Source organism: Meles meles, chromosome 10 (genome assembly GCF_922984935.1).
Source record: "Meles meles chromosome 10, mMelMel3.1 paternal haplotype, whole genome shotgun sequence".
Taxonomy (NCBI): Eukaryota; Metazoa; Chordata; class Mammalia; order Carnivora; family Mustelidae; genus Meles; species Meles meles.
Window position 1 is genome coordinate 32,791,989 of NC_060075.1, and position 27,936 is coordinate 32,819,924.

General features: G+C 43.1%; 1 protein-coding gene and 1 long non-coding RNA gene across 6 annotated transcripts in view; one reads left to right on the plus strand and one right to left on the minus strand.

Moving 5' to 3' along the window:
• The window catches only part of CTTNBP2 (cortactin binding protein 2), a 155,424-nt gene that overhangs the window by 117,854 nt on the left and 9,634 nt on the right, over nt 1–27,936 (plus strand). For all 4 annotated transcript variants that reach the window (XM_046021022.1, XM_046021025.1, XM_046021026.1 and 1 more), the window contains 7 exons: nt 7,248–7,334; nt 7,416–7,515; nt 18,980–19,132; nt 19,292–19,479; nt 22,748–22,926; nt 25,815–26,020; nt 26,693–26,878. In XM_046021022.1, the coding sequence (XP_045876978.1) occupies nt 7,248–7,334; nt 7,416–7,515; nt 18,980–19,132; nt 19,292–19,479; nt 22,748–22,926; nt 25,815–26,020; nt 26,693–26,878 (1,099 nt within the window). The remainder of the gene's footprint in view (nt 1–7,247; nt 7,335–7,415; nt 7,516–18,979; nt 19,133–19,291; nt 19,480–22,747; nt 22,927–25,814; nt 26,021–26,692; nt 26,879–27,936) is intronic.
• On the minus strand, nt 20,984–27,509 carry LOC123951901. 2 transcript variants are annotated; one of them, XR_006820531.1, is made up of 4 exons: nt 27,052–27,509; nt 23,528–23,658; nt 22,949–23,178; nt 20,984–21,743 (listed from the first exon to the last, which is right to left on the minus strand). It is a non-coding gene; the product is annotated as an uncharacterized LOC123951901 (long non-coding RNA). The 2 variants fall into 2 exon arrangements; XR_006820530.1 differs by lacking the exon at nt 27,052–27,509 and adding an exon at nt 24,501–25,356.

The window sequence follows — 27,936 nt, forward strand, 5'->3', positions numbered from 1 at the left end:
GCAGAGGCTTTAACCCACTGAGCCACCCAGGCGCCCCGTTTTATACCTATTTCTATAAAGAGGGAGCTCGGCATATGGCTAAAACCCTCTCTCTATACCATGGAGGACTCTAGCTTTTTTGTCGCCCAGATGCTGGATGTGCCCGTATTGTTTTGGGGGATTGTATATGAATCAGTTGGCAGGAATTGTGTGGTTTGTGGCTTTAACATCCTACATAAGTTCTTTAAAATCAGTGTAGAAGAGGTCAGAATGAAGGCCCTAGCTCTGAAGCCATCACCCTGGGAGCTACAGCCATCTCAGATTTATTGGCTCAGTAAAAACCTTTAATTTTTTATTCCTTTTTGAGTTCAGCATCTTAGCAGGACCCCGCCTAAAACCAGGTCTCAGCAGTGGAAGCATTCCCTCAAGATTTTGACAAGTGAAATTCTGAACAGCAGTTGAGGTTTATTGTTTGAAAACAGTGCCCCAATCTGAAAACACAGCACTGGTGGCCAGTTGACAATGGGGGACACAGCAGCCCCTCTGGGGTATTCGAGCCTGCAGAAAACACTGTGTGTGTGTGTTGGGGGGGTGGGAAACAATCAAAGGATGGATAGGCCTTTGTGGAGGTCATTGTTTTGATTTAATCCAGAATTCATTTGCGTCACAAAGCACTAATTGACATGTGATAAGAACTTCCTGAATGGGCTGTGGAGAGGCCAGAATAAAAGGGATTGGTACTGATTGTGATAATAAGGCCAGTGTCCGTTCAGGAATAAGCAAAAATGTTCCACTGTAAAGGCACACTTAGAAGTAATTGTGGTGAGTCTAATTCACCTTCCGGAAGTTGAGTTTTGATTTTCTTATGAAAGAGCAGATCTCCTTTCAAAACAATTAAAATATTTACTTTCCACCCCCTCCACCCCCAATCTTGTCTGCCTGCCTATCTTCCTATCTTTAGAGCCCTCTGCTGGCACCATGAAGCGTGTGTGTTTATAATACCTTAGATCTTGCTGTTTGGGGAAATGTAATTTTTAGCTAGAGAAGATAAATATGTTTTCTTTGCATAGCTTTGTAGGTTTGCCCCAGTCTCCATAGAGAAATTGGCTCCTGTAATTACTTTGTTGTTCAGATCTTAAATGGTAACCAACACAACTACACCATTAGATGAGATAGAACAAAATACCATTAACAAAAAATCGATAATATCTGAAGTGAGGAAAAACCTAATGAAATGCCTGTATTAGAATGTATGAATGATCTGGAAGTTTGTGCATTTGTTTTTCCATTTATTTCCTTATTGATATTTTTTCTCATTACAGAAAGTATATTAGACTATGTTAAAACAAAATGCTTACTGCTAGTGAATGGCCTTTTCAAGGAAATTTCAAATGGAATGTTTCCTGTCTGTATTTTGTAAGAACCTACAATCTGAGAACAAATGAGGTGTTGAAATTGAAGACAGCTTATCTATGAAATTGGGTCTCTTGCTGTTACGTGATTCCAAAATCAATCTTAAGACAGTGTAGGCAGTTTGACAGGAGAGCTGTAATGAATAGAGTGCTCTTGTTTTCAGAAATGAAACAAGATTAAATAGCAGTCCTAGTTGAAAATCTCAGGGGTAGAATATTCAGTAAATCTTGAAAATCTGTATCCTGTTTCACTGGTATGAAACAATCCATTCCTTGTGAGAGCATTTCTACTCAATAACTCAGGCAGTTTGGGATTGATTTGGAGAGTACCAACTTCTGGTTGAAAATTGCACTTGGCCGGCAGTACCCAGCAAAATTTCCCACTCAAGTGCTTTTGAAAAGTAACAGTAACAGAGGAAAATAGAACTGAGGTCTTCCTTTGGCAAGAACCTGGAAAAATTTTCCAGTACCTTTAGGTGTAAGAGAATATTAAACCCACTTACTTGAGGCCTACCTGAAATTAGGTAGGAAAGCACTTCTGTTATTTTCCTCCTACCATCATAGTAATGATTCAAAAAGGCAAGGTTGATAGCAGTTAGAAAATTGGAGGTATATACCTACCGCATAGTTTATGCTTTTGACAGCTCCGTGACCACCTCCTCTATCTCCTGTCAAGATAGGTCCTTCTGCATTCATTCATTCAGAGACCAAAGCTGGAAATACCTGAGCAGGAAGTTGGTGGGCAGGCACTGGGGAGGCTGCTCTGTCTGGGAGTATGTCCCAGAAGCACCTCCAGCAGGATGGCTGCTGGAGTGCCCTGCTGCCTGGGACTGCAGTGTATCTCACACATTCGTCTGCCATGGTTGACCGCCCAGGGTCACCCCGCAGCAACCATGGCCTCTTAGGGGAGTGTAACCCAAAAGCACAGGCAGCAGTCCCCCATCCAGCTGTGACCTAAGGTGGAGTTCAGCTGAGAAATTAGCGGAGAGCGAGTGAAGCCAATGACCGTCCACACAGCCTGCTTTACTGTGGATTCTGTGGTTTCACAGAACATAAATACCGACAGGTTAACAACAACATACCTGTGGAAGAACACTGCGGCACAGAATGGAGTCATCGTTCTGAAAACTCAGAATGATAACACCTTTTAACATTGTGACACAAAATGGAAAGGAATTTGGAAAATGATGTCCTTTCTCTAGAGAATGCCAGATCAACTGTGAAAGCAGGGCAAGAAAGCCATGGTAGAGAGAGGCTAAGCTTAAAGCGGAAGTGTTGGCAAGGAGGTGTGTGAGGTAAGAAACTCTAAGAACTGAAAAATGCAATGACATCATTGAGCTTGTACTTGGACGGTAAAAAGCGGAAGGGAGATGGTGATGATTCTCTTCAGTGCTGTGAAAGACTAAACTTAAGGACCTCTCCCGGAAGCAGACGCAAAGGACAAGAGTTAGGATAATGATGAGAAGACAGATAACCTCTCCAGTGACATAGAGGGAATGTAAGCAGTATTGGTCTTCCTTCAAAATAAAGAAAATTAGAAGAGGAGAAATTACCAAAACCATAATGGAAGAAAAAATTTCTAAGCCAATAAAAGTTCTGACTGTGGATTGAAAGAATTTATCCTGTTCCATTTAAGATTGGGAGAAAGAGGTCACAACCGGACAAGTCTGCATAACTTTTTAAAATTTTAAGTACAGTCCCTGTCCTAGTCTTGGTCCTTGCTGGCACTTCTACCATTGCTTGTCTCACAGATGCTCAGAACCATAGAAGACAGCCCAGGCCATGCTGAGTTCATCCTGTGGCTTCAGGATGCTATTCCTTGGGCAGCTGTAGCCACTGTCCTGTTTCTTTCAGGTGTATTATTCTCCCTCATGCTGCTCTAGCCCCAGGGGAATCCAGCTGTAGTGAAGGCTTAACAATAGTGGAATAATACTTGTATTGAGAGAAAATCACTGGTATGTTGTCTTTCAGAGCCTAAAACCCAGTCCCAAGTCCCACAGTAGTGGTCCCCTTCAAGAACCACTTCCCTTGGGGTGCCTGGGTGGCTCAGTGGGTTAAGCCTCTGCCTTCGGCTTGGGTGGTAATCTCAGGGTCCTGGGATCTAGCCCCACATCGGGCTCTCTACTGGGTGGAGAGCCTGCTTTCCCCTCTCTCTCTGCCTGCCTCTCTGCCTACTTGTGATCTCTCTGTCTGTCAAATAAATAAATAAAATCTTTTAAAAATCGAAAAACAAAAAAAAGAACCATTTCCCTTTTTAGCTCATGGTCTGACACCCAGTGGTCAAGCCTGGTTTTCCTGTTTTCCAGGAGTTAACTCTCAGCATGTCTTTGTCTCTTTGGAGGCCAAAGCTCCAGCCCTAAAGGCCCCAGGAAAAGTAGGAGTTCCCTCTTCCTTCCATGCTAACAGCTTTCCCTCAGCTTTTCATATCCCAGAATCGTTATCTTTCCTGTAATGATGGACTGGTGGCCTGTTTTCACTAGTCTACCCCAACCACCCTCAGGGATGTGGCCTTCCCCTGGGACTTGAAAGGAACAAGCTCATCAGAGCACAAGAGAGCAACATAGATGTTCTTAAACTTGAACAGACCCTTTCATGTTTAATGTTTCTCTGAGTCTGGTGACTCAAGCTGGACACATGAGCTACATCACGGGTACTGGTTAGGATGCCACTTCACCTGTACAGATGTCTTCTATAAGGTCTTTCCAAAAAGAAAACTGCTCCCAGGCATGAGGCTGGGAGTGGGAGCTCAGCCCCGGGATGAGAGAGGTGGGGGGCATGACTCCCTCCACAGCTCACTCCACACATCACTCACGGTCTTTGCCCCAGGCAGATGGTGACTGGCTTTCCATCCCAGGGCACGCTGCATCTCCACATGTTCGCAGGCAAGGTACCCACACATGTGAGGGAGAAAGAGGTTTAAAAAAAAAAAATCCTGTAGGCATCCAGGCAGTTTCTCTTTTGTACAAGGGTAAAATTGATCAGTTCTCTACCCAGGTTTCTTTGAAACACCGAATTCCAGAATGGGACAACATACATTGTTGACCCGGTAATCTTACAGCCATGCAGAGTCTTTTACGTAAGAAATCAAGATGTTCTCTGACATGCAACAGCTGTAAAGAGATTACACTCCTATAGCCCTCTAAAAAAATACATAAATATACATATTCATACACATATACTATATGTGTATATAGTGTATATATATACATACAAATATATATATATATACTATACAAAGAAGAAAGCTCAAAAAGCATAAAATACTTTTTTCTTCTTCCAAGATTTCATTTAAATTCAAGATAGTTAACATATAGTGTAGTATTCGTTTCAGGAGTAGAATTTAGTGATTGATCACTTACATATGACACCCAGTGCTCGTCATTATGTGTGCCCCCCTTAATGCCCATCGCTCATTTCACCCATCCCTCCATCCACTGCCCCTCCATCAACCTCCAGTTGGTTCTCTATAGTTAAGAGTCTCTTACAGTTTTCCTCCCTCTCTGTTTTTGTCTTATTTTTCTCTTCCCTTCCCCTATGTTCATCTGTTTCGTTTTTTAAATTCCACATATAAGTGAAAGCGTGTGGTACTTATCTTCCTCTGACTGACTTAATTCACTTAGCATAATACACTCTAGTTCTATGCACGTCATTGCAAATGGCAAGATTTCATTCTTTTTGATGGCTGAGTAATATTCCATAATGTGTTTATCCCTTTTTTTTTTTTTTAAACTATTCATCAGTTGATGGACATTTGGGCTCTTCCCATGGGCCCTTTAAATCAGTGCATGTGTCCCTTCAGATCAGTATTTTTGTATTGTTTGGTCAAATACCCAGTAGTGCAGTTGCTGGATCATAGGGTAGGTTTAGTTACTTTTTGAGGAACCTCCATACTGTTTTCCAGAGTGGCTGCACCAGTTTGGATTCCCACCAACAGTGTAAGAGGGATCCCCTTTCTCCACATCCTTGCCAACATCTCTTGTTTCCTGACTTGTTAATTTTAGCCACTCTGACAGGTGTGAGATGGTATCTCATCATGGTTTTGATTTGTGTAGTTCCAGGATGATGAGTGATGTTAAACATTTTTTTCACGCATCTGTTAGCCATTTGTATGTCTTCTTTGGAAAAATGTCTCTTCATGTCTTCTTCCCATTTCTTAACTGGATTATTTATTTTTGGGGTGTTGATTTTGATACGTTCTTTATGGATTTTGGATACCAGCCCTTTATCTAATGTGTTATTTGCAAATATCTTCTCCCAATTCATAGGGTACCTTTTAGTTTTGTTGATTGTTTCCTTTGATGTTCAGAAGCTTTTATCTTGAAGAAGTCCCAGGAGTTCATTTTTGCTTTTGTTTTCCTTTCCTTCAAAAACATGTCTAATAAGAAGTTGCTATGGCCTGGGTCAGAGAGGTTACTGCCTGTGTTCTTCTCTAGGATTTTGATGGTTTCCTGTCTCATGTTCAGGTCTTTCATCCATTTTGAATTTATTTTTGTGTCTGGTGTAAGGTGGTCCAGTTTCATTCTTCTGCACGTGGCTGTCCAGTTTTCCCAACACCGTTGAAGAGATTGTCCTTTTTCCATTGGATATTCCTTCCTGCTTTGTCGAAGATTGGTTGACCATGCAGTTGAAGGTCCATTTCTGGGCTCCCTATTCTGTTCCATCAATCTCTGTGTGTTTTTGTGCCAGTACCATACTGTCTTGATGATTACAGCTTTGTAATAGAGTTTGAAGTCTGGAATTGTGACGCCTCCAGCTTTTTCTTTTTCAACATTACTTTGGCTATTCAGGGTCTTTTCTGGTTCCATAAAAATTTTAGAATTGTTTGTTCTAGCTCCGAAAAATGCTGTTGTTATTTTGATAAGGATTGCATTGAATATGTAGATTGCTTTGGGTAGTATAGACATTTTAACAATATTTGTTCTTCTAATCCATGAGCATGGAATGTTTTCCCATTTCTTTGGGTCATCTTCAGTTTCTTTCATAAGTGTTCTGTAGTTTTCCAAGTACAGATCTTTTGCCCCTTTGGTTAGGTTTAGATATCTTATGATTTTTGGTACAATTGTACATGGGATTGATTTGTTGATTTCTTTTTGCTGCTTTGTTATTGGTGTATAGAAATGCCACAGATTTTTGTACATTGATTTTATATCCTGCAACTTCGCTGAATTCATGTATCCAATCTAGCAATTTTTTGGTGAGTCTTTCAGGTTTTCTATATAAAGTATCATGTCATCTGTGAAGAGTGAAAATTTGATTTCTTCCCGTCAATTTGGATACCATTTATTTCTTTTTGTTGTCTGATTGCTGAGCCTATGAAGGGAAGCATAAGTGTATTTACAGTGGTTACTTCTCGGTGCTGAGACTATCAGTGGTTTGTATTCTACTTCATTGTTTTGTTATATTTTCCAGAATACACTGAAATAATGTAATTCATTGCTATTTTAAATATCACTCAAAAGTAAAATAAACATAAGGGAAACACAAACTAGAGAGCATCTGCAAGAAATAATAAAGAAAAACATTTGTAAGGGACAAAATACACTTAAGAACCATGTTCCCAGCCTGCGTACTGAACCTCAGTATGGAAGATACAGGGAAGAAAGAGTGTGCTCCTTAACCCAGTGTCCGCTCTTCCTATAAATAAATACTACATAAAATACTATATAAGTATATAAGTACTATATCTGCCAGTATTTCCGATTAAAATGAAAGACTTCAAGTGCCCAGTGGATAAAAATACTATTTTTAATGTTTTTAAAGGCTGAAGACTGTCAGAAAGGGAAATTTCTACTTGGGGACCACTCTTTTTTTTTTCCTTTTTTTCTCTTCTTCACATTTCCTCTTGGTTATTCGTAGGTCGAGCAATACCGTAATGTCATTTTCCATGGCCCGGAAGGAAGCTTGCAAGACTACATAGCACATCAGCTTGCTCTCTGCATGAAGGTAGCCACTACCTGTGTACCGTCTCCTTTTCTCAGAAAAATTTGAAAGCATGTAGAACTAATCCCTGATTTCTTATCACAGCACAGACAGACGGCTGCAGGATTCACCTGTGAAATAGTGAGAGCCGAAGTGGATGCTGATTTCTCCAAGGAACAGCTAGGAGACCTGTTCATCAGTAGTGGTAAGACCATCCCAGCAAACTGAATTTCGTAACCGAAGGGCATGATCTTCAGTGATACCATTGAAAAGAAATAAGCTTTCTTCCTGGAGGGTAAATTTAACATGACTTTTTAAAGAATTTAACACCCCAGGGATGAAAATGGGACCTAGCTGAGTACTTGCAAAAAAGTATTTTCGTGTATCTGTCATTGCATTTATTGTTCATCCTGTGCCTCCCCCCTCCATCTTTTGCTTGTAACTTGCGTACTATGTAACTGGCACCAGAGGGATACTAAGGGAGCACGTGTTGGGAGTCGCCAGCCATCCTAGCAGGACTAAGTCTTCTATCACTGACGCTGTTTAGAATTGCATAATGATCATAAAGAGTAGATAGATTTTTAGTGAAGTATTTATAAATTCGCTACAACCAAAACACCCCTTCTTGAAAAACCTGACATGAACTTCCTCCACCTAACCCTTTGGTGCATCATTGAGCGGCGCTGTGCTAAACACGTTGCACACATTAACGAACCCCTATAATCTCCACTACAGCCCTGTGCGGGTGGGTGTCATGTCTGTTCCAACGTGGGGAAGCTGGCACAGGGAGGTTCAGTATCTTGCCAGAACAAAGGGTGGTAGAATCAGGTTTAATTTGTTTATTAATAGAGCTTTTTTTTTTTTTTTTTAAAGATTGTGTTTGTTTATTTGACGGGAAGAGACAGCAAGAGAGGGAACACAAGCAGAGGGAGTGGGATAGGGAGAAGCAGGCTTCCTGCTAAGCAGGGACCCCGATGTGGGACTCAATCCCAGGACCCTGGGATGATGACCTAAGCAGAAGGCAGACACTTAGTGACTGAGCCACCCAGGTGCCCCAATACAGCTTTTTCATGAATTTTCTATCTCAGGCTTCCAAGGTTACCATACCAAGCTTCACCACAGGGGGCGTTAGTATACCCTGCCTAGCACAGCATACTAGCCACTCTCCACACAGAACTGAAAGGGACCAGACTCCAGTTTCCAAGGACCCAAAGCCACAGAGACCCCTGGGGAGAGGGTGCAGGGGGCACGGAGTTGGAAGATCAATGACAGATGAAACACAAGTGCCCATCCTCGAGGTGTTTCACATCTTTGCAGCCACCATCAAGGGAGATACCTTGTAGCTATGTCAGCCTTAGGAAGAAGCTGATTTTAAGTCAAGAAATAAAGTTAAGAAGCAGGTCTGGGGAGGGATTAAGGGTTCCACAGACCTAGATGCACATTTCTTTTTTAAGATTTTATTTATTTATTTGACAGAGATCGCAAGTAGGCAGAGAGGCAGGCAGAGGGAGAGGGAGAAGCAGGCTCTGTGCTGAGCAGAGAGCTCTGTGCTGAGAGCCCCAATGTGGGGGTTCAATCCCAGGACCCTGAGATCATGTCCTGAGCCGAAGGCAGAGACTTAACCCACTGAGCCACCCAGGCGCCCCTAGATGCATATTTTAAGGACAGGAAGATCCCACCAGAATCTGAATGTTACTATGGTGCATGGGTCAGCCTTTGTTCAGAAACTAGTGGAAGTCAGCAGCAGAACGCTGTTTTCTCTGTGGCTGTTACTAATAATCACTAACATTTATTTAGCTCTGACTCTGGTAGGCCCTACTGTAAGCACCTTGGTTTATAAACATGAAAACATTTGAAACAGAAGGTTGGAGCACCCTGACCAAAGAATGCCCAGCAAGGACACAGTCCAGCAGGACTCAGACTGCTACCGAGCCTGCCCTACACCACTGCCGGCCACAGCCCCTTAGAAACTCGCCCGTGTCGACATTTCTGTATCCCTGCAGGGCCACTACCTTTTTTCCAGCTTTCAGTCTTGTTTCATCTCAAGTAAGAAGGTGAACTATTTTGTTCTCACTCTGTCAGAGCAGATAGCAATTATAGACTGAGTTCTGCTCTCCACTCTAAGCTTAGAGAGCTAAGAAACCAGTGATTCAGGTCGGAAAGGATGCAGGTGTGACCAGCACAGCATTTCTAAACGTGGGGGTGGAGGGTGTAGCATAAGAGTTCCTCTTCCTATTTCCCAGTTTGGTGAGTGGCACAAGTCTCTTGGCCTCTCCCACTTGAAACTCTGGTCTTGTCAGCAGACTTGACAACCTGAATGTCTAGAGCGCAAACAGGCCACATTAAAGGGTGAGGTGGGGGAGTGGGGGACCCTATCTCCATCTACCGGAGGACGCGGCTCTCCGCTGTAGCTGCTGATGGCAGTGAGATCCAGTGGCAGGTGCTCTTGTGACTTTTAAGAAGTCAGAAATCGGGGCGCCTGGGTGGCTCAGTGGGTTAAAGCCTCTGCCTTCGGCTCAGGTCATGATCCCAGAATCCTGGGATCGAGCCCCGCATCGGGCTCTCTGCTCAGCAGGGAGCCTGCTTCCCCCTCTCTCTCTCTGCCTGCCTCTCTGCCCACTTGTGATCTCTGTCTGTCAAATAAATAAATAAATAATCTTAAAAAAAAAAAAAAAAAAAGTCAGAAATCCCGGGGCGCCTGGGTGGCTCAGTCATTAAGGGTCTGCCTTCTGCTCAGGTTGTGATCCCGGGGTCCTGGGATTGAGCCCCACATTGGGTATCCTGCTCAGCGGGGCCTGCTTCTCTCTCCCTCTCCTACTCCCCCTGCTTGTGTCCCTCTCTAGCTGTCTCTCTCTCTGCCAAATAAGTAAAATCTTTAAAAGCAAACAAAAAAAGTCAGAAATCCGTTTTTTTGTGTGAAAATGTAGGATTTTCTTCTTTCAGTGTTGTCAGTTATTTCGATTTTTAAAGCCATATGAGGACTGGGTAGAACTCCCAGATCCTCTCATTCATGGACCCCTCGTCTTTGTCCCACATAGTCCATAGTCATGTCCTGCCAGATGGGTCCCAGCACGCCTTTTCCATCGTCCCATTGGTACCATCCTACCTTGTGCCCCCTTTCCTATGTCTCGTCTACTTTCCTGTGAATGGCTGCTGTGCCTACTGCTTCTCCTGCTCAAACATCTCTCACAGGCAGTCAGACCCTTCGTTAAAAGCTGTGATTCCTGCCCCACACATTCCTCTATCACTCATGCAAGGCCTTCCATTAAAGGACATTGATCCACCTGATGGGCTTCTCTGACCCTTTATGTTTTAAATTGAGATATTATTGAGATATACTATTGTGTGAGTTTAAGGTTTACAACATGTTGATTTGATACACTTCTTTATTGCAAAATCATTACTATAACATGAGCTAGTACCTCTATTACCTCACACAATTAAAATTTCTCTTGTGCTGAGAATATTTATGATCTACTTTCTTAGTAACTTCCAAGTACATAACACAATATTGCTAACTATAATCACCCTGCAGGACCTAAGATCCCCAGAACTTACTCATCTTATAACTGAAATTGTTTGTCCTTTGCTATCTCCCCATTTCCCTCACCCATGCCCCAAGTCGCTGCCAACCACCATTTTACTCTGTTTCCATAAGCTTGGCTTTTTTAGATTCTACATATAAGTGATATCGTACAGTATTTCTTTCTCTGCCTGACTTAATTCTCCTAGTGTAAGGCCCTCAAGGTGCACCGTGTTGTTGAGAATGGCAGGATTTTCTTTCTCTCTGAGTGAAAAATACTCCATTCATCTGTTGGCAGACACTTAGGTTCTTTCCGTCTGTTGGCTATTGTGAGTAATGATTCAGTGAACATGGGAGTGCAGATGACTCTTGGAGATCCTGGTTTCGTTTCCCTTGGATATATACCCAAAAGTGGGATTGCTGGAACATCTGACATTTTGAATTTTTTGAGCAACCTCCGTACTATCTTCCATAGTATGGAAATGTACCAATTTATATTCCCGCCGTCAGTGCTCTAGGGTTTCCTTTCCTCCTCAGTCTTACCAGAACTTGTTATCTATTGCCTTTCTGATGATAACCATTCAGACCCGTGTGAGGTGATATCCTATTGTGGTTTTGTTTTATATTTCCCTAATCATTAGTGATGTCCTCTATCTTTTCATGGACTTGTTGGCCATCCGTATGTCTACTTTGGAATATCTGACCCTTTTAAAATAGATGTCTATGCTCCAAAAGAATATGCTATTTCTTCTTTACATGTCCTTTTCTTTTCTACTCTCTGAGTCTTAGTTCATGCTACAGCTCTCCTTAAGAATGCTAGAGTAAATACACAACGCCCCTCCCCCCACACACATATGCTGTGACTACCAACCTCGCAGGTACTTTGCAGAATATTATGTTGTACAGTACTGAATAAAACAGATATGGTTTTTGACCTTCTGGAAATGACAGAAAAAGCCCCTGTTAAAAGTCTCTAAGGACACCTCAAGTGAAGGTTTCTCTGATCCCTCCAGATAGGGCTTCTCCCTCTGGTGAACATCAGTAAATTTTGATAACTGTGCCCCACCTAACTATCGGTCAAGGCAGTGAGGGTATTATCTGAGCTTTGGCCTTGGCCCACACACACATTGTGAACTCCTTGAAGCCTGGTACTGTACCTTACTCTTCCATTTTTCCGGGTACACTTAAAGCTCATAATTATTGGCTGACGAGTGGGTGAATCTCCTGACAGAGGAAAGAGACATGCAAAGACAAAGGGAATGCTTGTCATATGTCCTCTCCAGGTGTCCGCAGAAAGAGCCTGCTTAGTGTGCATGCGGGAGGTCGAAAGAGGAGAGGGCGCAAAACTTGACAGCGGAGTAGGTGATGAGAGGGCGTAAGGATAAAGTGATCTGGACTTTAAAAATGAAGTTTTTGAGCAGACTGAAGCAAGGAAAAAAACAGTCTCCATTTTAACCACCCTCATTATGTAAGAAGTGGTCTATCACCTTTAAATGGTACAGGATTTTTATTCTCTCTTCAGCTCAGCAGCTTATAATTATGAAATACCTTTTGTTCTCTTTTTAATAACAAAGGTAAGGCACAAATGCAGGTTTGTCTGCCAAGGCCTTTTTTTTTTTTTTTAAGATTTTATTTATTTATTTATTTATTTATTTATTTAGAGAAAGCATGAGTGAGGGGGAGGGGCAGAGAGAAGCAGGCCCTGCTGAGCAGGGAGCCTGACTGAGGGCTTGATCCCAAGACCCCGGGATCATGACCTGAGCCAAAGGCAGACACTTAACCAACTGAGCCACCCAGGCCCCCTCATCTGCTGAGACCTTGAATGCAGTGGCCCAAGGTAGGCACCTGAGCATTGTCATACATTCCTCAGTTTGCCTTGTTCTCTGTGCCACGTCAGCCCAGAATTCTGCCGAATCTGGTCCCTGCATCTCATCTCTGCCTCCCTGCTATTGCCATTCCACCTGTCGTTTCTTGCTCAAGGGACTGTGGAGGTCTCGTCTCTGGTAATTCTTGTTTCCTCCGGTAAACCCCTCACAAGCCTCTGTAGCTCTCACAGGGTTCATTCTACAGTATAAAGCTGCGCTTGTCATTTCCCTGCTCTTACACTCGAGTGGCTGTGGGACAAACACTACGGTTCTCTGATCATATGTGGAGAAGTTTATGGTCTGGACCCTGATATTCCCTTGCTGCTCTCCGTGCACATCTCCTAAAATTCCGTGCACTGTGTCCATCATTTCCTCCCTAGGACCCACTGCTATTGACTGGAGACCAGGGGAAAGATCACGGGGGCAGTCACGTTCTGTAGAGAGGTGGGGCCCCAGGGTTTTGAGCAGGGCAGGGTCCCATCCTGGGAGCCAATGGGAGGAGTCATTGATGGATGTGGTGTCACTTCTTTTGTAGTGCCGAAGGCACATAACAGGAAATGTTCTTTTGGTCAGGAGGTGATGGGAAAGGGCGGAGAGTAGAGGAGGCAGGAGTTTGGATGAGGGAAAGCGTATTCCTAGGCTCTTCCACTGCAGATTTTAGAATAACGTTGGAATAGGAATTACTTGTCAGTTTTTCTCTTGCGTTTTTACCAATAAATTAAATTGATCAAATTATATTAGTATAATTGAGGAATAAACTGATTTGTAAAGAATGCCTTTATTTTCTGATTTTAACCTTATTTGCCTCACAGGAAGAGATTTAAGCTACTTGGAAGAGGCTGGGCTAGGATGCTGAACTGTGAGCTTCCACTGTGCACGCACATAGATCACCTCATGGGCTTCTCTCTCTGACTGCAGAAGAAAGCCAGCAGGGAGAGTCACAGAGAATGAACAAAAGAAATACACGAGCAGAGTATCTAAAAAGGAAGAGTAGCAAATGTATTTTGAATTATTAGGTTTAAGGGCATATGGGTAGCGCAGTCAGTTAAACGTCTGATTCTTGATTTTGGCTCAGGTCATGATCACAGGGTTGTGAGACGGGGGCCCCTGCTTAGGGCTCTGCGCTGGCGTGGAGCCTGCTTAAGGTTCTCTGTCTCCCTCTCCTTCTGCCCCTGCCCCCTGCTCATACTCTCTCATGCGTGTTCTCTCTCTCTCTCTCTCACAAAAAAAAAAAAAAAAAAAAAAATCTAAAACATATGAAGATTAAAATAAAAAGGTTCCCATGAAGAAAAGAATGTAGAACAAAAGAACACATTAAAAAAAAATTACCAAGGGTTATTTTGTGTTTATTTTAAAATAGTGTCTTCCTAAAATAAAATTAAGAAAAATACTTTCCTTTTCATACCACCTTCTGTGAGAGGTAATCACAGTATATGGCTCTGTTGTTCGGTGAAGGCGGTATGAAGGTGTATTAGAATTGGATCAGATTTTGCCTCAGGGTAAGGTATGTAGTTAGGTCAGCAAGACAGATAATTTTTAAAATTACATGTGACAATAAGCATTAAAAAAAATTTTTTTTTGATACTTAGATTGGTATTTTAAAGTAACACTTTGAATCCTTGAGAGAACTTTCCTTTTTGGAAGTAATAAAGATAGAATTACCATAATCCTATGGTAGTCGGAGAATATGGCAATCGGAGTCCCTGTAACAATTTACCTCCTTGGACCCCGCATTACTTGAGGCTTTCGGAAGGTTTGTCCGTTGCTTCTCATCCGGACTCAGGGCGTCATCCCTGCACAGCCTTGTTTTAAGTGGACTGTAACAGCCAGGCTGCTTTCTATCCCAGGGGGGAGATTATCTGGACTTGTGGTCACTTTCGACACAAAGAAGTGAGGATTTAACTATAAATATAGTAGGTTAATTATTTTTAAACCATCGACTGTTGCTCTAGAACTGAATCTCCAGAACTTTGAATATAAGGACATGCAAAACTGGGCTGTAGCCCTGAACCCAGCCCAGGAAGTGTCTGATTAAGATCATCAGTCTGCAGGAGAGGAGCGGGGCTGACACAGCCTATAAAGTTGGAACAAAAACAGACAGAAAGAGTCGATTCATTTCAGAAATAGGGCTTTGAAGTAGCCTAAGGCGAGGGACTCTAAATGGCTAACTTTCTGGCAGCAGGTTAAAAGAAATCTCCAGCTCTCGCATGGGGTGCGTAGCCTCTCTCATCTCTGTAGAACCTGAGCAGAGGCTGGTTCATCCTTCAGACTGGAAACTTCCTGCTCCTGGGCTTGGTTAGACCTGAAACTCGCTAAATAATCTGAAGGAGGCACATGCTATTGAGCACATAAAATTTACCTTTGGACCAACTTAGTTTAGGGTGTTGAACTTGAGTAGTTAGAGAAGTTGGTGTGACTTAGTAAAGGAGGTCCTGAGACTGGCATTGTTGAAGACAAAGCTTTTCATCAGAGAAGCCCTGTCTCCCCGACCCTGGGTCGGTACCTGATGGGACACCAGGATAAACCAAGATGAGGGGGGACCCCAACCCAGCTGCTTTGAACCGCAGCCCTACCCCCTTTTTGTCTAGGGCACAGATTGTCCGTTTAAGGGATGATGAATGGGTGAGCCAAACAGCCCTTGTTTGTGGGCCTAAGAGAATGTTACACAGTTTACAAAGGATCTCCGGCACTCCCCTGAACGTATTCATTTTATCCCCAGCCTCAGTTCTCCCTGGTTGCTCCCGTGCTCAGGTCCCGCCACCTGCTGGACCTCTCCGACAGGATGCCTCCCTCCTCCAATCCATGAGACCTGACACATCCCCCACGCCCACACCCCACGTGTGCTCTTCTCATGAGCGCTCAGCCTCCCCGAACTGTACAGCCTCTTCTCCAGCGGGAACACCAGAGCTGTCTCTTGACATTTCCTCTCTGCACCTCTCTCAAGACAGCCAGCCACTCAGCTCTCCTGACTCCATCTCAAACACCTTTGATCTGTACCTTGGCCTTGGACTCTTACCTCCTGCACTCAGCTCAGCAGTTAGACCCCTGTAAGTGTGTTTTCCTTTTCTTTCCTCTCCAGGCGTTCTTGGCACCAGAGTGAGATTTCAAAACCGAAATCCAGTCCTGTTTATCCTCCTCCTCTCAGGAGGAGGAGGCTTCCCAGAGCCAGTGGTTTCTCCCTCCCGACACAACATTCTAGTTCTTCCACTTGTCATCTGGGGCCACATTGTGAGGCTGCATATCCTCAAGTCTCACCCCAGGCTGCACACAAGATGCCAGTGGCCCAGCCCAGCCCAGTGAAGTCAGAACATCTAGGGACGCATCCCGGGATGGTTCCCTGCAGCCCAGGGGGGAGGACATGGTCGCTGCAGGACTGACTGCTGCCCACAGCTGCGGCTGCTTGATCCGTACCACTGATGTGACCTTACCACAGGCTTCTAGCCAGCCCTGACTGGAGCTTTTTTTATCAGCTTCAAGCTCACCGTCCTGCACTCTTGCATCTATTCTGACCTTGACCCGATGGCTTAGTCTCTTCCTGCCCAGTTTCCATTCTCTGCTAATGAAAGCCTTCTCCTGACTACCTAGGAAGATGCTATTCCTTGAAAAAGATGCATTTTAAAATGCCACCCCTCCCCCCCAGTAGAACCAGTCCCCTCTGGTATGCCACAGCACTTAGCCTAGGGCAAGGGAGCCATGGGTGAACAGTTGTGGAAATGCAGATACGTGTTCCTATGGAGAGTCCGGCTGGAGCCACGGCTTCAGGCCACTGGAACTAGCTGTACCCTCGACACAAATCCAGGAAGGATGGAGGCCTTTAGTCCTTGGTTATAGGAAAGCAGATCCTTGTGCCATTCAGCCTGCTCTGGTTTTTATCACCACGTAGAAAAGGTTTGTTGGTTTATCATTGTTGAAATGAACTGTAGATTCATCATACTTCCACAGTCAGTGTGTTTCTGAAAGAACGTGTGAATGCGGAGAAGCACCGTGCACTGAATAGCTGTGTTGAAGGAGATTGAGCGGATGCTGGTCAACAGCCCCCCCAAAACGACTGCATCGAGAGGGGCTGTTGCTGTTTCTAGTGTTCTAGTTTTAAAGCTTCACAGTGTGCCGAGAAGCTATTTCAGTCTCAGAAGAGACTCATTTACAATGTTCAAGGAGTTCTTTTGAAAGTGAAAATGCATTTGTCTAGAGTAACACGGGGGACTAGCGTATAATCTATTATAATGAATATTTGTGAAAAGTGGACTACATGAAAAAATTACTTACGTATTTTAAATTGATCTCTTTTTCTCAAGGTTAATTTGGCTAAGACTGAGGCCTCTTAGAATCTTAAAAATTAAAAATGTTATAATTCACTGGTATGTGGGAAGTAGTAATATGTTTTAACTACACCGTTAACATTGGAGTGCTTAGTAGGCGCTAAGCACTGTTTCAAGTACATTCCGTCTATGGACTTACTTGATTCCTATATATAATCACAATCTTCCATTTACTTTCTATCTTTTGTTCTGGGTCGGTAGGCAATTGAATGCCCCCTTCATAAGGGGGATCACTAAGGCAAGGTTCAGAAGTCCTGGGATGTCTGGCTGGCTCGGTCATTTGAGCATCCAACTCCTGATTTCAGCTCAGGTCATCATCTCAGGGTCCTGGGGTGGAGGCCTGCACTGGGCTCCACACTCAACATGGAGTCTGCCAGATGATTCTCCTTCCCCCATCCCCTCTCACAGGAGCATGTGCACACCCACTCTCTCTCTCAAATAAATAAATAAGTCTTTAAAAAGGCAAAAAAACCCCGAAGTCCTAGTCCTTCCTTACAACTGTCATGAAACCCTAGTCTTTAACCTCTCTGAGGTCTGTAAAATGAAAGGATGGATTTGCTTCTCTCTCTGAGGTCCTAGCTTCGTAATTTTATGAATATTTCATGTAGGTGTAATTTAAACCTCACTTAAGGGTTTCTGACCTTTTTTGTATTATGAAATATACATTCATAAAATACATACTACCCATATTAAATAGATCAGTGAATAATTTTAAATAAAGTAACCATTAAGTACCAAACCAGGCCAAGAAACAAATTATTCCCAGCTTCCTGTGGCCATGTGCCCTCTTCACAAACCCTTCTAGAGCTAACCATTAGTCCATCTTTTGTGATAATCATTTCTTTGCCTTTCTTTATCATTTTACTACCTTTAAATCCCTTTACTACTTTTACTCCCTTGTGAATTCCTACATTTTATATTCAGTATTGCCCGTGTTTGAACTTCATGTGTTGAAATTGTATTATGTGTGTACTTTTGCGATTTGCTTCTTACTGAATTGTTTGTGACCATCCATGTTAATGCTTGTGGGCTTTGTTCACTCTACTCTCCAATCTAGGAATACACTCCTGTGTATCTGTTCTGCTGTCAGCGGGAATCAGGGTTGATCCTAATTGGGATCTATCGTGAAACTAGTAGTGGATCATCGTATGTGTACACTTGGAACTGTTATTAACCAATGCCAGACTCTTCTCCAGAGTCGTCCTACTCCGCCAGCAGTTAAAGAGCAGTCTGATTATGTCACATCTTCGCTAACACTTTCTATCTTCAGACTTGGATTTTTTTTTTTTTTAAGATTTTATTTATTTGACAGACAGAGATCACAAGTAGGCAGAGAGGCAGAGAGAGAGAGGAGGAAACAGGCTCCCTGCTGAGCAGAGAGCCCAATGCGGGGCTCGATCCCAGCACCCTGGGATCATGACCTGAGCCGAAAGCAGAGGCTTTAACCCACTGAGCTACCCAGGCGCCCCCAGACTTGGATTTTTAACCAGCTCATAGCGGTTTTGGTGAAAGCTTTAATCACTAAATTTTGGTGTTTTTTTTTTTTAATTTTTTAAAATTAACATACAATGTATTATTAACTCCAGGGTACAGATCTGTGAATCGTCAGGCTTACACACTTCACAGCACTCACCATAGCACATACCCTCCCCAGTGTCCATAACCCAATCACCCTATCCCTACCCACCCCCGCAAGCAACCCTCAGTTTGTTTTGTGAGATTGAGAGTCTCTTGTGGTTTGTCTCCCTCCCAATCCATCTTGTTTCATTTTTTCCTTACGTACCCCCCAAACCCCCCACGTTGCCTCTCAGGGAGATCATATAATTGTCTTTTTCTGATTGACTTATTTTGCTCAGCATAATACCCTCTAGTCCATCCACGTTGTCTCAATGGCAAGATTTCATTTCTTTTGATGGCTGTATAGTATTCCATTGTATATATAAATTTTGTTTCTGACCACAGCTTGTCTGATCCCTGTGAAACAGTCTCCCATGAATAAGAAAGTCATCATCGTCTTGGAGAATTTGGAAAAATGTTCATTGTCTCAGTTACTGGGGGACTTTCTGGCCCCTCTGGAAAATCGCAGCACCGAAAGCCCCTGGATTTTGCAAAAAGGTAAAGGGAGTGGCAAGAGCTTGCCCAAAAGGAAGGCTCTGTGGGATTCTAGCATTCTGTTGTCCAGAGTATGAGTTGTACTTCATGTTCTTCTTTAGGCTCGTTTGACTTAGTCTCATCGTATGGCTTGCTGAGGTTGGGTCATTTGATTTGTTTTAGGAAATGGAACGTCTGAGTGTTACTACTTTCACGAGAACTGCTTTCTGATGGGAACCATTGCCAAGGCCTGTCTCCAGGGCTCTGACTTGCTGGTGCAGCAGCATTTCCGCTGGGTTCAGCTGCGGTGGGATGGCGAGCCCATGCAGGGCCTGCTGCCGAGGTTCTTACGAAGGAAAGTCATGAACAAGGTAAGGAACTGCAGCTGTAGCCTCTTGCCAGGAGAAGGGGTGTTAGTGTCAGGGGGCCCAGGCTGGAGTTCTACCACTTACTGACCATGTGGCCTCAGCAAGGCAAGTTTTAGATATCCCAGAGTTAAGTAAGATAATGTATATAAAACCTGAAACAGTTCCTGGACTATGTTAAGTATTAAAAAAAAGGGAAAGCAAATAGGTTTTACTGCTGTTACTAACTGTTCTCAAGGAGTCTCTCCAAGTTCCAAATGCTATAGAAGGGGATCTAAGAAAACTGATCACTTGTTTTAAGAATAGCTACTGCTTCCTTGGGGCCTTCAAAACATTATCCATCCACTCAAGCTAGTTTTAATGTGTGACTGTTATTCTGTGCTAGAGTAAATATTAAAAAGTCACATGGAAAATTAAAATTCTTTAGCTTTTGACACATTTTCAAGAGCGGTTATGACTCCTGATTATTTTGGAATAAAATATTCTGTGTCCTCCCAAATAACAAAGTAATGCTGACTAGACCTAGTACATCGCTAGTTAATTAACATTCTGAAGTCGAGTCAGGATCTGAGCATCAGGACTGACTGGAAACATTGGAGCTTGAGTCAGTAAGACTTTGTCCCGTAATCCGGCACCACAGGCCACACTGGAGGAGACGGTATCTTCTATCACAATAGTTTGAGCTGTAAACAACGCAACACGCACTGTGTTACATACTTCACGAAAAGGCATGTTTCCTCCCATAATCCATGTCTGGTGGGAGGTGTTGCTGACATCTGTTCAGCACCGTGATGTCAGGTTCTGGGTCTGGGGGAGTCTTCTGAGCTCCCCTCAAGGTTGCAGGGTCAGCAGGACTTGAGACACTACACCTGCACCCAAGCATGTTCAAAGGCAGGAACACGGACGCCACTACAGGGGAAAGAGGGCTTTGGCCTTCTCAGTGTCCTTATCAGGGAAGAATGTATTTTTTTCTGAAACCCCCAGAGACAGAAGACTTTCTCTGCCTGTTTCGTTAATCAGAACTGGTTCTCTGCCACCCCATTGCCCCAGATCGTAGCTAGACTTACATTCCCAAGATGGAAGTGCTCCCCCAAGTCCTTGAACAAAATTCTGTGTCCGTTGTGTTAGGGTATGTGGATGTGTGTGCAGTTATGGGTGTGGGATCACAGGAGGAGAGTGGGGGGGTAATCGGGAGTGGGAATGGTTTTGGTATTTCAGTAAACTACACTTTCCATTAGTGATGTGAATTAGTATCTGAAATTCCTAATCAGAGAAATCATCTAGCCCAAACTCTGTAAAGTCCGTTGGCTGGTCATAAATGCATGCTTTTGACCAAAGCTAGGCCATCCTGTCATGTCCACCAGTAGGAAAAATGTATGTAATGACAGTCATAGGTGTGTAGCTTTGCAAATTACTGATGCTTCCATTAGTATTATCACTAATACTTAAAGTCTCTTTGCCCAAAAACAAAACAAAACAAAACACATAAATAATCACAAAGGATACTAGCTTTTTTTTTCTTAAAAACTTTAAAGAGCAGTTTTAGGTTACATTAAAAATGAGAGGAAGGTACCCAGATTTCCCATATACCCCCTGCTTCCCTACTTGCATAATCTCCAGCACTTACCAGAATGATATTTTTTTTTCACCAAGGATGAACCTACATCGATAAATCATAATCACCCAAAGCCCATAGTTTACCTAAGGGAAAAATGTGGAAGGCCTCATGAATTTGCATGTTATATTCTGAAAAGTCCCAGTTGTGTTCTGTAGATGTGACACTATTTCAGATAAAATGGACCTCCCCACGCCAACTCACTGGTACACATAGTTTGTAAAGGATTTATTTTACTTATTTTGAAAAGAAAGTTCCACGCTTTAAGCTGTGCTCTTTTCTCCACTGTTTGAGAATGGGAATGTGGGGTATGCTATGAAGAATAGGCAGAGGGGAGGGATAATGCCTTTTGCTTACCGAGAGTCACTTCTAGTAGGTTAGTAAAACAGATTCCTTGGGGTACATGTGCGGTGGGAATGAATGACTCCTGCAAAACCTCAGAAATCTTGTAACTTTAGAACAGAATCAGAGCTTTGGGGGGCACTCAGATGTACGCTGGCCCTTGGTCACAGTTTCTTCCTCCAGTTCCTGAAAGGAGTATCAGAGGCCTTTCAGGACAATTCCAGGCATCCTACTAGTACTTAATAATAATTGTAATTTTATTAATAAGTAAATAGTCCGCTGTCATTAATTGTAGCACAGGATCTCATTCTTGCTGGAAGAATATCAGAAAAAAACAATTACTCCTCTTTTGAAGAGAAGAGAAATTATAAGAGTGCCCAAAGCCTCATGTAACATAGTAATACTGTTTCAACAGAGCTGCTGGAATCGCTGAACCACACTTTCATTTTGAGTTGTCTAAATTATATCCCTTCAAGTAGGATATACCCATATTCATAAACTACCCCCAGTCTTAATATCATAATTACTTGGTAAAACCAAGATTTATAGGAATCCCTTTCTGGTAAAATACTGAATTAACTGCTATATCTGACTTCTAAATAATTGAAGAATATTTCTCCTAATACTAAAGAAATCTTTGTCCTTTTGTGCACCCTCTAAACTACAGAAAAGGGATTGATTTTGTAGAACATAATTCTGAAAAGAATTGCTACCATCAGACTATGTATATTACATACTAGCATTTAAAATTGGCATGTTTAAAAATTTGAAAACGAATCTCATTATGCCAGCAGAGCTCTGTACATTTTGATGAAGTTATTAGCATTTTAGCTGAGACCTTCCTTCTAGGGAAATTTAAATTAATACAAGGTGAACACACCACAGAGCTAGATGGACCATCTTGCCACTTAACCAAATATTGAAATATTTAAGGTCATTCCTTGTTTCATGAAATCAGAATCCTTTTGTAGCACCTCCTCTGTGCAAGGCCCTATGAAGTGCTCTGTGTGCACGTGGGTAATAATGTCTAGCAGAACTGGTATTTAAGAATTTGTGTAAGGTTTCTTAGTCTTCATACTGCACTTTCGTGTCTGAATGCTTTCATTTCCTGTGACAAGCCACAGATCTGTATCCCACGGAACACATAATTCTGTGTATTAGCTGTCCCTCCTTCAGCCACCTTGGGTGGCTCAGATGCAGCTAGGGTTTTGTTTTATAGTTTTAAATGTTTCTGTTTTTTATTTTTGACCTGTGAAAAACAAAATGAAAAGCACTGTTCTAAGCCAAGCCCCACGCCTGGCCTCTCTGTCTCTGCAGTTCAGAGGTCAGGTGCCCTCTCCCTGTGATCCCGTGTGCAAGACTGTGGACTGGGCCCTGGCCGTCTGGCGGCAGCTCAACTCCTGCCTGGCCCGCCTGGGCACACCTGAAGCACTTCTCGGGCCAGAGTATTTCCTGTCTTGTCCTGTAGTCCCAGGACATGCCCAAGCGACCGTGAAGTAAGTGGCATTTCTCATTTACCTATTTAAAGTAGCACCATGGCCAGTTTGGGATGTGTGAGAGGGAGGAGCTCTGTGCTTCCTGTCAGAGGAGGACCGTGACTCATCCGTTGCTAAGTAGGTCCAGAGGAGACTTCTTTCTGAGAACTAGTAAGTAGCAGTTTCCATCTGTTACGGAAGTTTCAAGTCCTGTTCAACATGCAGTGCAGTATTCTCCTGGGAAAGATTTTCATGGGAAAGTCATCGAGGACCCTATGACAAAACACAAAAACTTCCATTCTGTTGCTGAATTAAAAAGCTTCCTCCTTGGGGTGCCTGGGTGTCTCTCTTGGTTAAGCATCTGACTCTTGATTTCAGCTCAGTTCATGAGCTCGGGCCCGGTGCACTGGGCATGGAGCCTGCTTCAGATTCTCTCTCTCCCTCTGCCCCTCCCCTCTGCTCACTCATTCAAAAAAAAGGAAAAGAAAAAATCTCCCTTCCTTATTAATGAGACTTAAATACTCGCCGTGTTTTCCTTTATAACAGCTTATGAGAATAGACGTATTAGCAATAAAGTTGATGAAATAGAAAATCAAGAAGAAAAAAATGTGTCACACTCCACCTTAGTAAGTTCTGTGATTAACTGTTAGCATTGATTCTGTACTTTCTGGCATCCTGGGCAGAAGTCCATTTTGGAACGCAGGGCACACAAATTATCTTCTCTATTGTAACAAATGGTCAATTTCATAACAGCTAATTGGGGGAAAAGGAAGAATTACAATATTAAGATAACACGGCATTTTCTTGCTAAAGAGCAGGAATACATTTATTCATGTGGTCACTTCTTTTTTCATCAGTATTATGATTGAATTTAAGGCTTTTTCACATCCAGAGTCTCAGGATTCTTAGGATCTAATTTGGGCCTTTCCTGTCTGGAGCTCAGTCATTGCCAGCAGCTACAGAGGCTCTGCTCGGAGACATGTGCCCTCCTTGCAAGCTGACAAGGTAGGCTGCTGCAGATGCGGATGCTGGGTTGGAGGCCAAGGCCTCCCTCACTCCGGCGCAGCCCCGGCCTGTGCTCCACATGTACACTGGTTCTCCTAGCATCTCAGGCCCGGGGTTGGGGGGTGACGGATGCTGGCTTTGTATCCCAGCCGCCGAACTCAGAGCTTAAGAATCCCCCAGGCTCCTAAAGGGGGTGCTGGCAGATCTGCCCACCCTTGGCCCTGGCAGGAAAGATCACTTTCATCATGCTAGTAAGGAAACAAATCTGCCTTCTGCTCCAGGAGGAGACACTGTCTCTCTCTTCCAAGGCTGTTTGCCATACTAACTAACATCCTTGAAAAGAGAGTTGAGAACCGAGGTGAACACTCGATATGCACACATGCATATTGTCTCCCCACAGCCATATTCAGGAAGCGCTATTTTTTTTTAAACTAAAGCTTACCATTTGCCTCTTAGTACCTTTAGGAGTACCTATGCAGGTCTGATGCCTGATTTTTGTCTATATTCCCCTCTTATAGTTCCTTTTTCCTCTTGAATTACATATCATTAGACATTAGAAGAGAAGCTTACAATACACAGATGCTTGATACCTGGGTAAAAGTTTTAACAGTCTTGGGCGCCTGGGTGGCTCAGTTGGTTGGGCGACTGCCTTCCACTCAGGTCATGATACTGGAGTCCCAGGATCGAGTCCCACATTGGGCTCCCAGCTCCACGGGGAGTCTGCTTCTCCTTCTGACCTTCTCCTCGTCCGTACTCTCTCTCTCAAATAAATAAAATGTTAAAAAAAAAAAAAAGTTTTAACAGTCTTGAAAGGCTTATGCCAGTATGTAATAGCTTTGAAAACTTCGTTACAGCAGGAGATGTGGTTTAGCTTCTACAGCCTTGAAACTAGTGTTTTTTTTTAAAATGTTGCAACAAAGGAATTTTAATTGCTGTTGGATGCCCCAAACTTGGGTAAAGTCCCACTGCTACAGCTGTTACTACAAAGAGTCCATCTGGGGAGACAGCTGGTGACCCCATCCCCGCTCTGCAGAGCTAAGCACACCCACATGCAGACACTGAGCCTTTGCCTTGGGGTGGACAGATTTCATTTGCCACAGAGTACAAGATCTACCCCAATTTCAGAAATATTAAAATATATGCATCTTAGTAAGGACATAGGGCAAATAAGTTTAAGCTATGTAGACATCAATTTCCAGGAAATCTTTTTTCTAGACCTCTGCCTATAAATTTACTTCCCTTCCATGTATTTTATTTCTGCATTCATTCAACCTACACTTAAGCATTGATTCCTGCTCTTCATGATCTTAGAAGGTAAAAGGAAAGACATGTAAACACTTTCCTTTGTAAAACATATTTTTTTTTCAAGATTTTATTTATTTATTTGACAGAGATCACAAGTAGGCAGAGAGGCAGGCAGAGGTGGGGGGGGCGGGTAAGCAGGCTCCCCACTGAGCTGAGAGCCCGATGTGGGGCTCAATCCCAGGACCCTGAGATCATGACCTGAGCTGAAGGCAGAGGCTTTAACCCACTGAGCCAGCCAGGTGCCCCTAAAACATATTTTTGAGTCAAAGTCAAACATCTTTGATACTGGATAATTTCACTTTTTTATTTGAAAGATGTTATTTATTAGAAAGAGAACACAAGCCGGGGGAGTGGGAGAGGAAGCAGACTCTCCTCTGAGCAGGGAGCCCGAAGCAATGCTCAATCTCAAGACCCTGGGATCTGAGCCCAAGGCAGCCGTCTAACTTTGCCACCCAGGCACCCCAATTTCGCTTATTTCAAATCTACCTAGGAAAGTTAGTTAGCATATCTGTAGAAACACTTATGTTTTTTCCACGTTCTTCAAACCTGTCCTTTGTGGTGTGAGCGGGCCTCACTGCCAACCGCCCTTCTCTTGCAAGGTGGATGGCTAAGCTGTGGAATGCTGTCATCGCACCCAGAGTTCAAGAAGCAGTATTGTCAAGAGCCTCTGTGAGAAGACAGCCGGGCCTGGGACTGACAGCCGCCAGAAACCACCCTAGCCAAGGGCAGCTGGCTGTGGTTAAAGCTGCTCTCAGCATCTTGCTCAATAAGGCGGTGCTGCATGGCTGTCCCCTCCAGAGAGCAGGTACTCAGGCTGGTGCTGGGAGGGGAGGGAAGGAAGGTCACTCTTACGTAATACTTGTTTGAATTCATTCTAAGAGAGCTCTTCTTTCTCTCTTCGAAAGTAAAGAAATTATCTTGACTTTAATGTACATTTGACACCATTGTCCCAGAACTTAAAAAATTTTTTTTTACTTGCCTTTCCTCCAGAAAATTCTTTTATTTAAATTCAGGTAACATATAATGTATTATTAGTTTCAGATGTAGAGGTCATTGATTCATCAGTCTTGTATTACACTCAGTGCTCATTTCATCACGTGCCCTCCTTAATGCCCATACCCAGTTACCCCATCCCCCCACCTCCCCTCCAGCAACCCTCAATTTGTTTCCTATGATTAAGAGTCTCCTATGGTTTGTCTCCCTCTCTGGTTTCAGCTTTTCCCCCTATGATCCTGTTTTGTTTCTTAAATTCCACATATAAGTGAGATCATAGGAGAACTCGCTTTTTTAAATTATTGGCTCAATATTTCCAGATCTCCAAGTACAATTGGCTGAGTCACATCCCTGCTTGGATAGTAAGCACAGCCATGATTTTGAAGAATCTTTCTTGGGAATTGCAATTGTTCTGTTTTACTTGACTGTGAAACCACAGGATGGCTGCCGCCTTTTTGGCAAAACACAATTTGTGTTGTTTCAGAGCTGGACCAGCACGTAACTGATTTCAAAGGAGGAGGTTTCTCTTTGTCTATAGTCTCAAGTTACAACAGCTGTAGCAGAAAGAAAGGAGAGAGTGGTGCCTGGAGAAAAGTGAGCACCAGTCCTCGCAAGAAGTCTGGCCGCTTCTCTCCACCGTCCTGGAGTAAGCCGGGCCCGGGCGAGGAAGGTAAGTGGGGCGGCTGTTCTGCCAGGACGAACGTGGGCACTCTGCTTTCGGAGGGCAGGTGTGCTTGTACTTTTCTCACTATGCGTTCCACAAAGTTGAGTTTCTCAATACATATTTTCATGGAATGAATAGGGTAGTAGGTACATTTCCAAAAATATTTGGGAGCCCCATACCTGGGAAATAATCGTTGGTTTGTGGCATCCACCATCAAATCTATGTAATACAACAGTTGTACTTCAGCATCGTTTTCTCCTTTTCTGTGTCCTCTCTGAGCCAACCTTAAATTTTTTAAGGTATATATAGAGAGATGTCTGATCCCAGTGTAAGGCCTTCGAGAGTGAATCCGTTTTACACATTTCTTTCTCCTGTAAAGACAGCAAACACAAAATCCCTGCCCTCTTAGGATTTACAGTCTCCTAAATTTTTAAACTGATTCAATATAATGGAACATCCTCTCTGAGAAAAGGTTTTTATTCCAACAAGATATAAAACATTTATCTCTGATGTTAGACCTATTCCTTTTGGCTTTGTTAATAGGGTAATCAGTTACTGTTATGAATTGTCTTCCCTAAAGGAAATCCATATTTGAGTAAGAATGAAAAGATGTTCCAAGCTCATATGCTTTGTACATTTATTTCTCCTAGATGTAATTTTGGTTCTTCAGGAGGCCCTCCCACCCCCAACGTACCCTGTTATGTATAAGTTCACGCCCACTTTATAGTAGTAGAGTTTCTAAAAGAGAATATGCCTAAACATCTTAAAACATGAAAAGTTGCTTTTGTTCATTAATGCGTCTTCATATTTAAAAATCCATAAAATGCAAGCTTAGTATTAACACATGCAGTTTTGTAATTACCCCATGCGTGTGAACTGTGATTTTTTTTTTTTTAATGATTGAATGGAAAGTCACTGAACGAGAGCTTACTTATAAATACATAGCAGTCACCTTTAAAAAGTATAATAGGATATATTCTGATTCTAAGAGCTTGTCCTGACTTCCCAGAGGTAGAGTGTTGGATTGAGGGAGTAAAGTCATAACGTGTCAGCCCCCTCCTAGG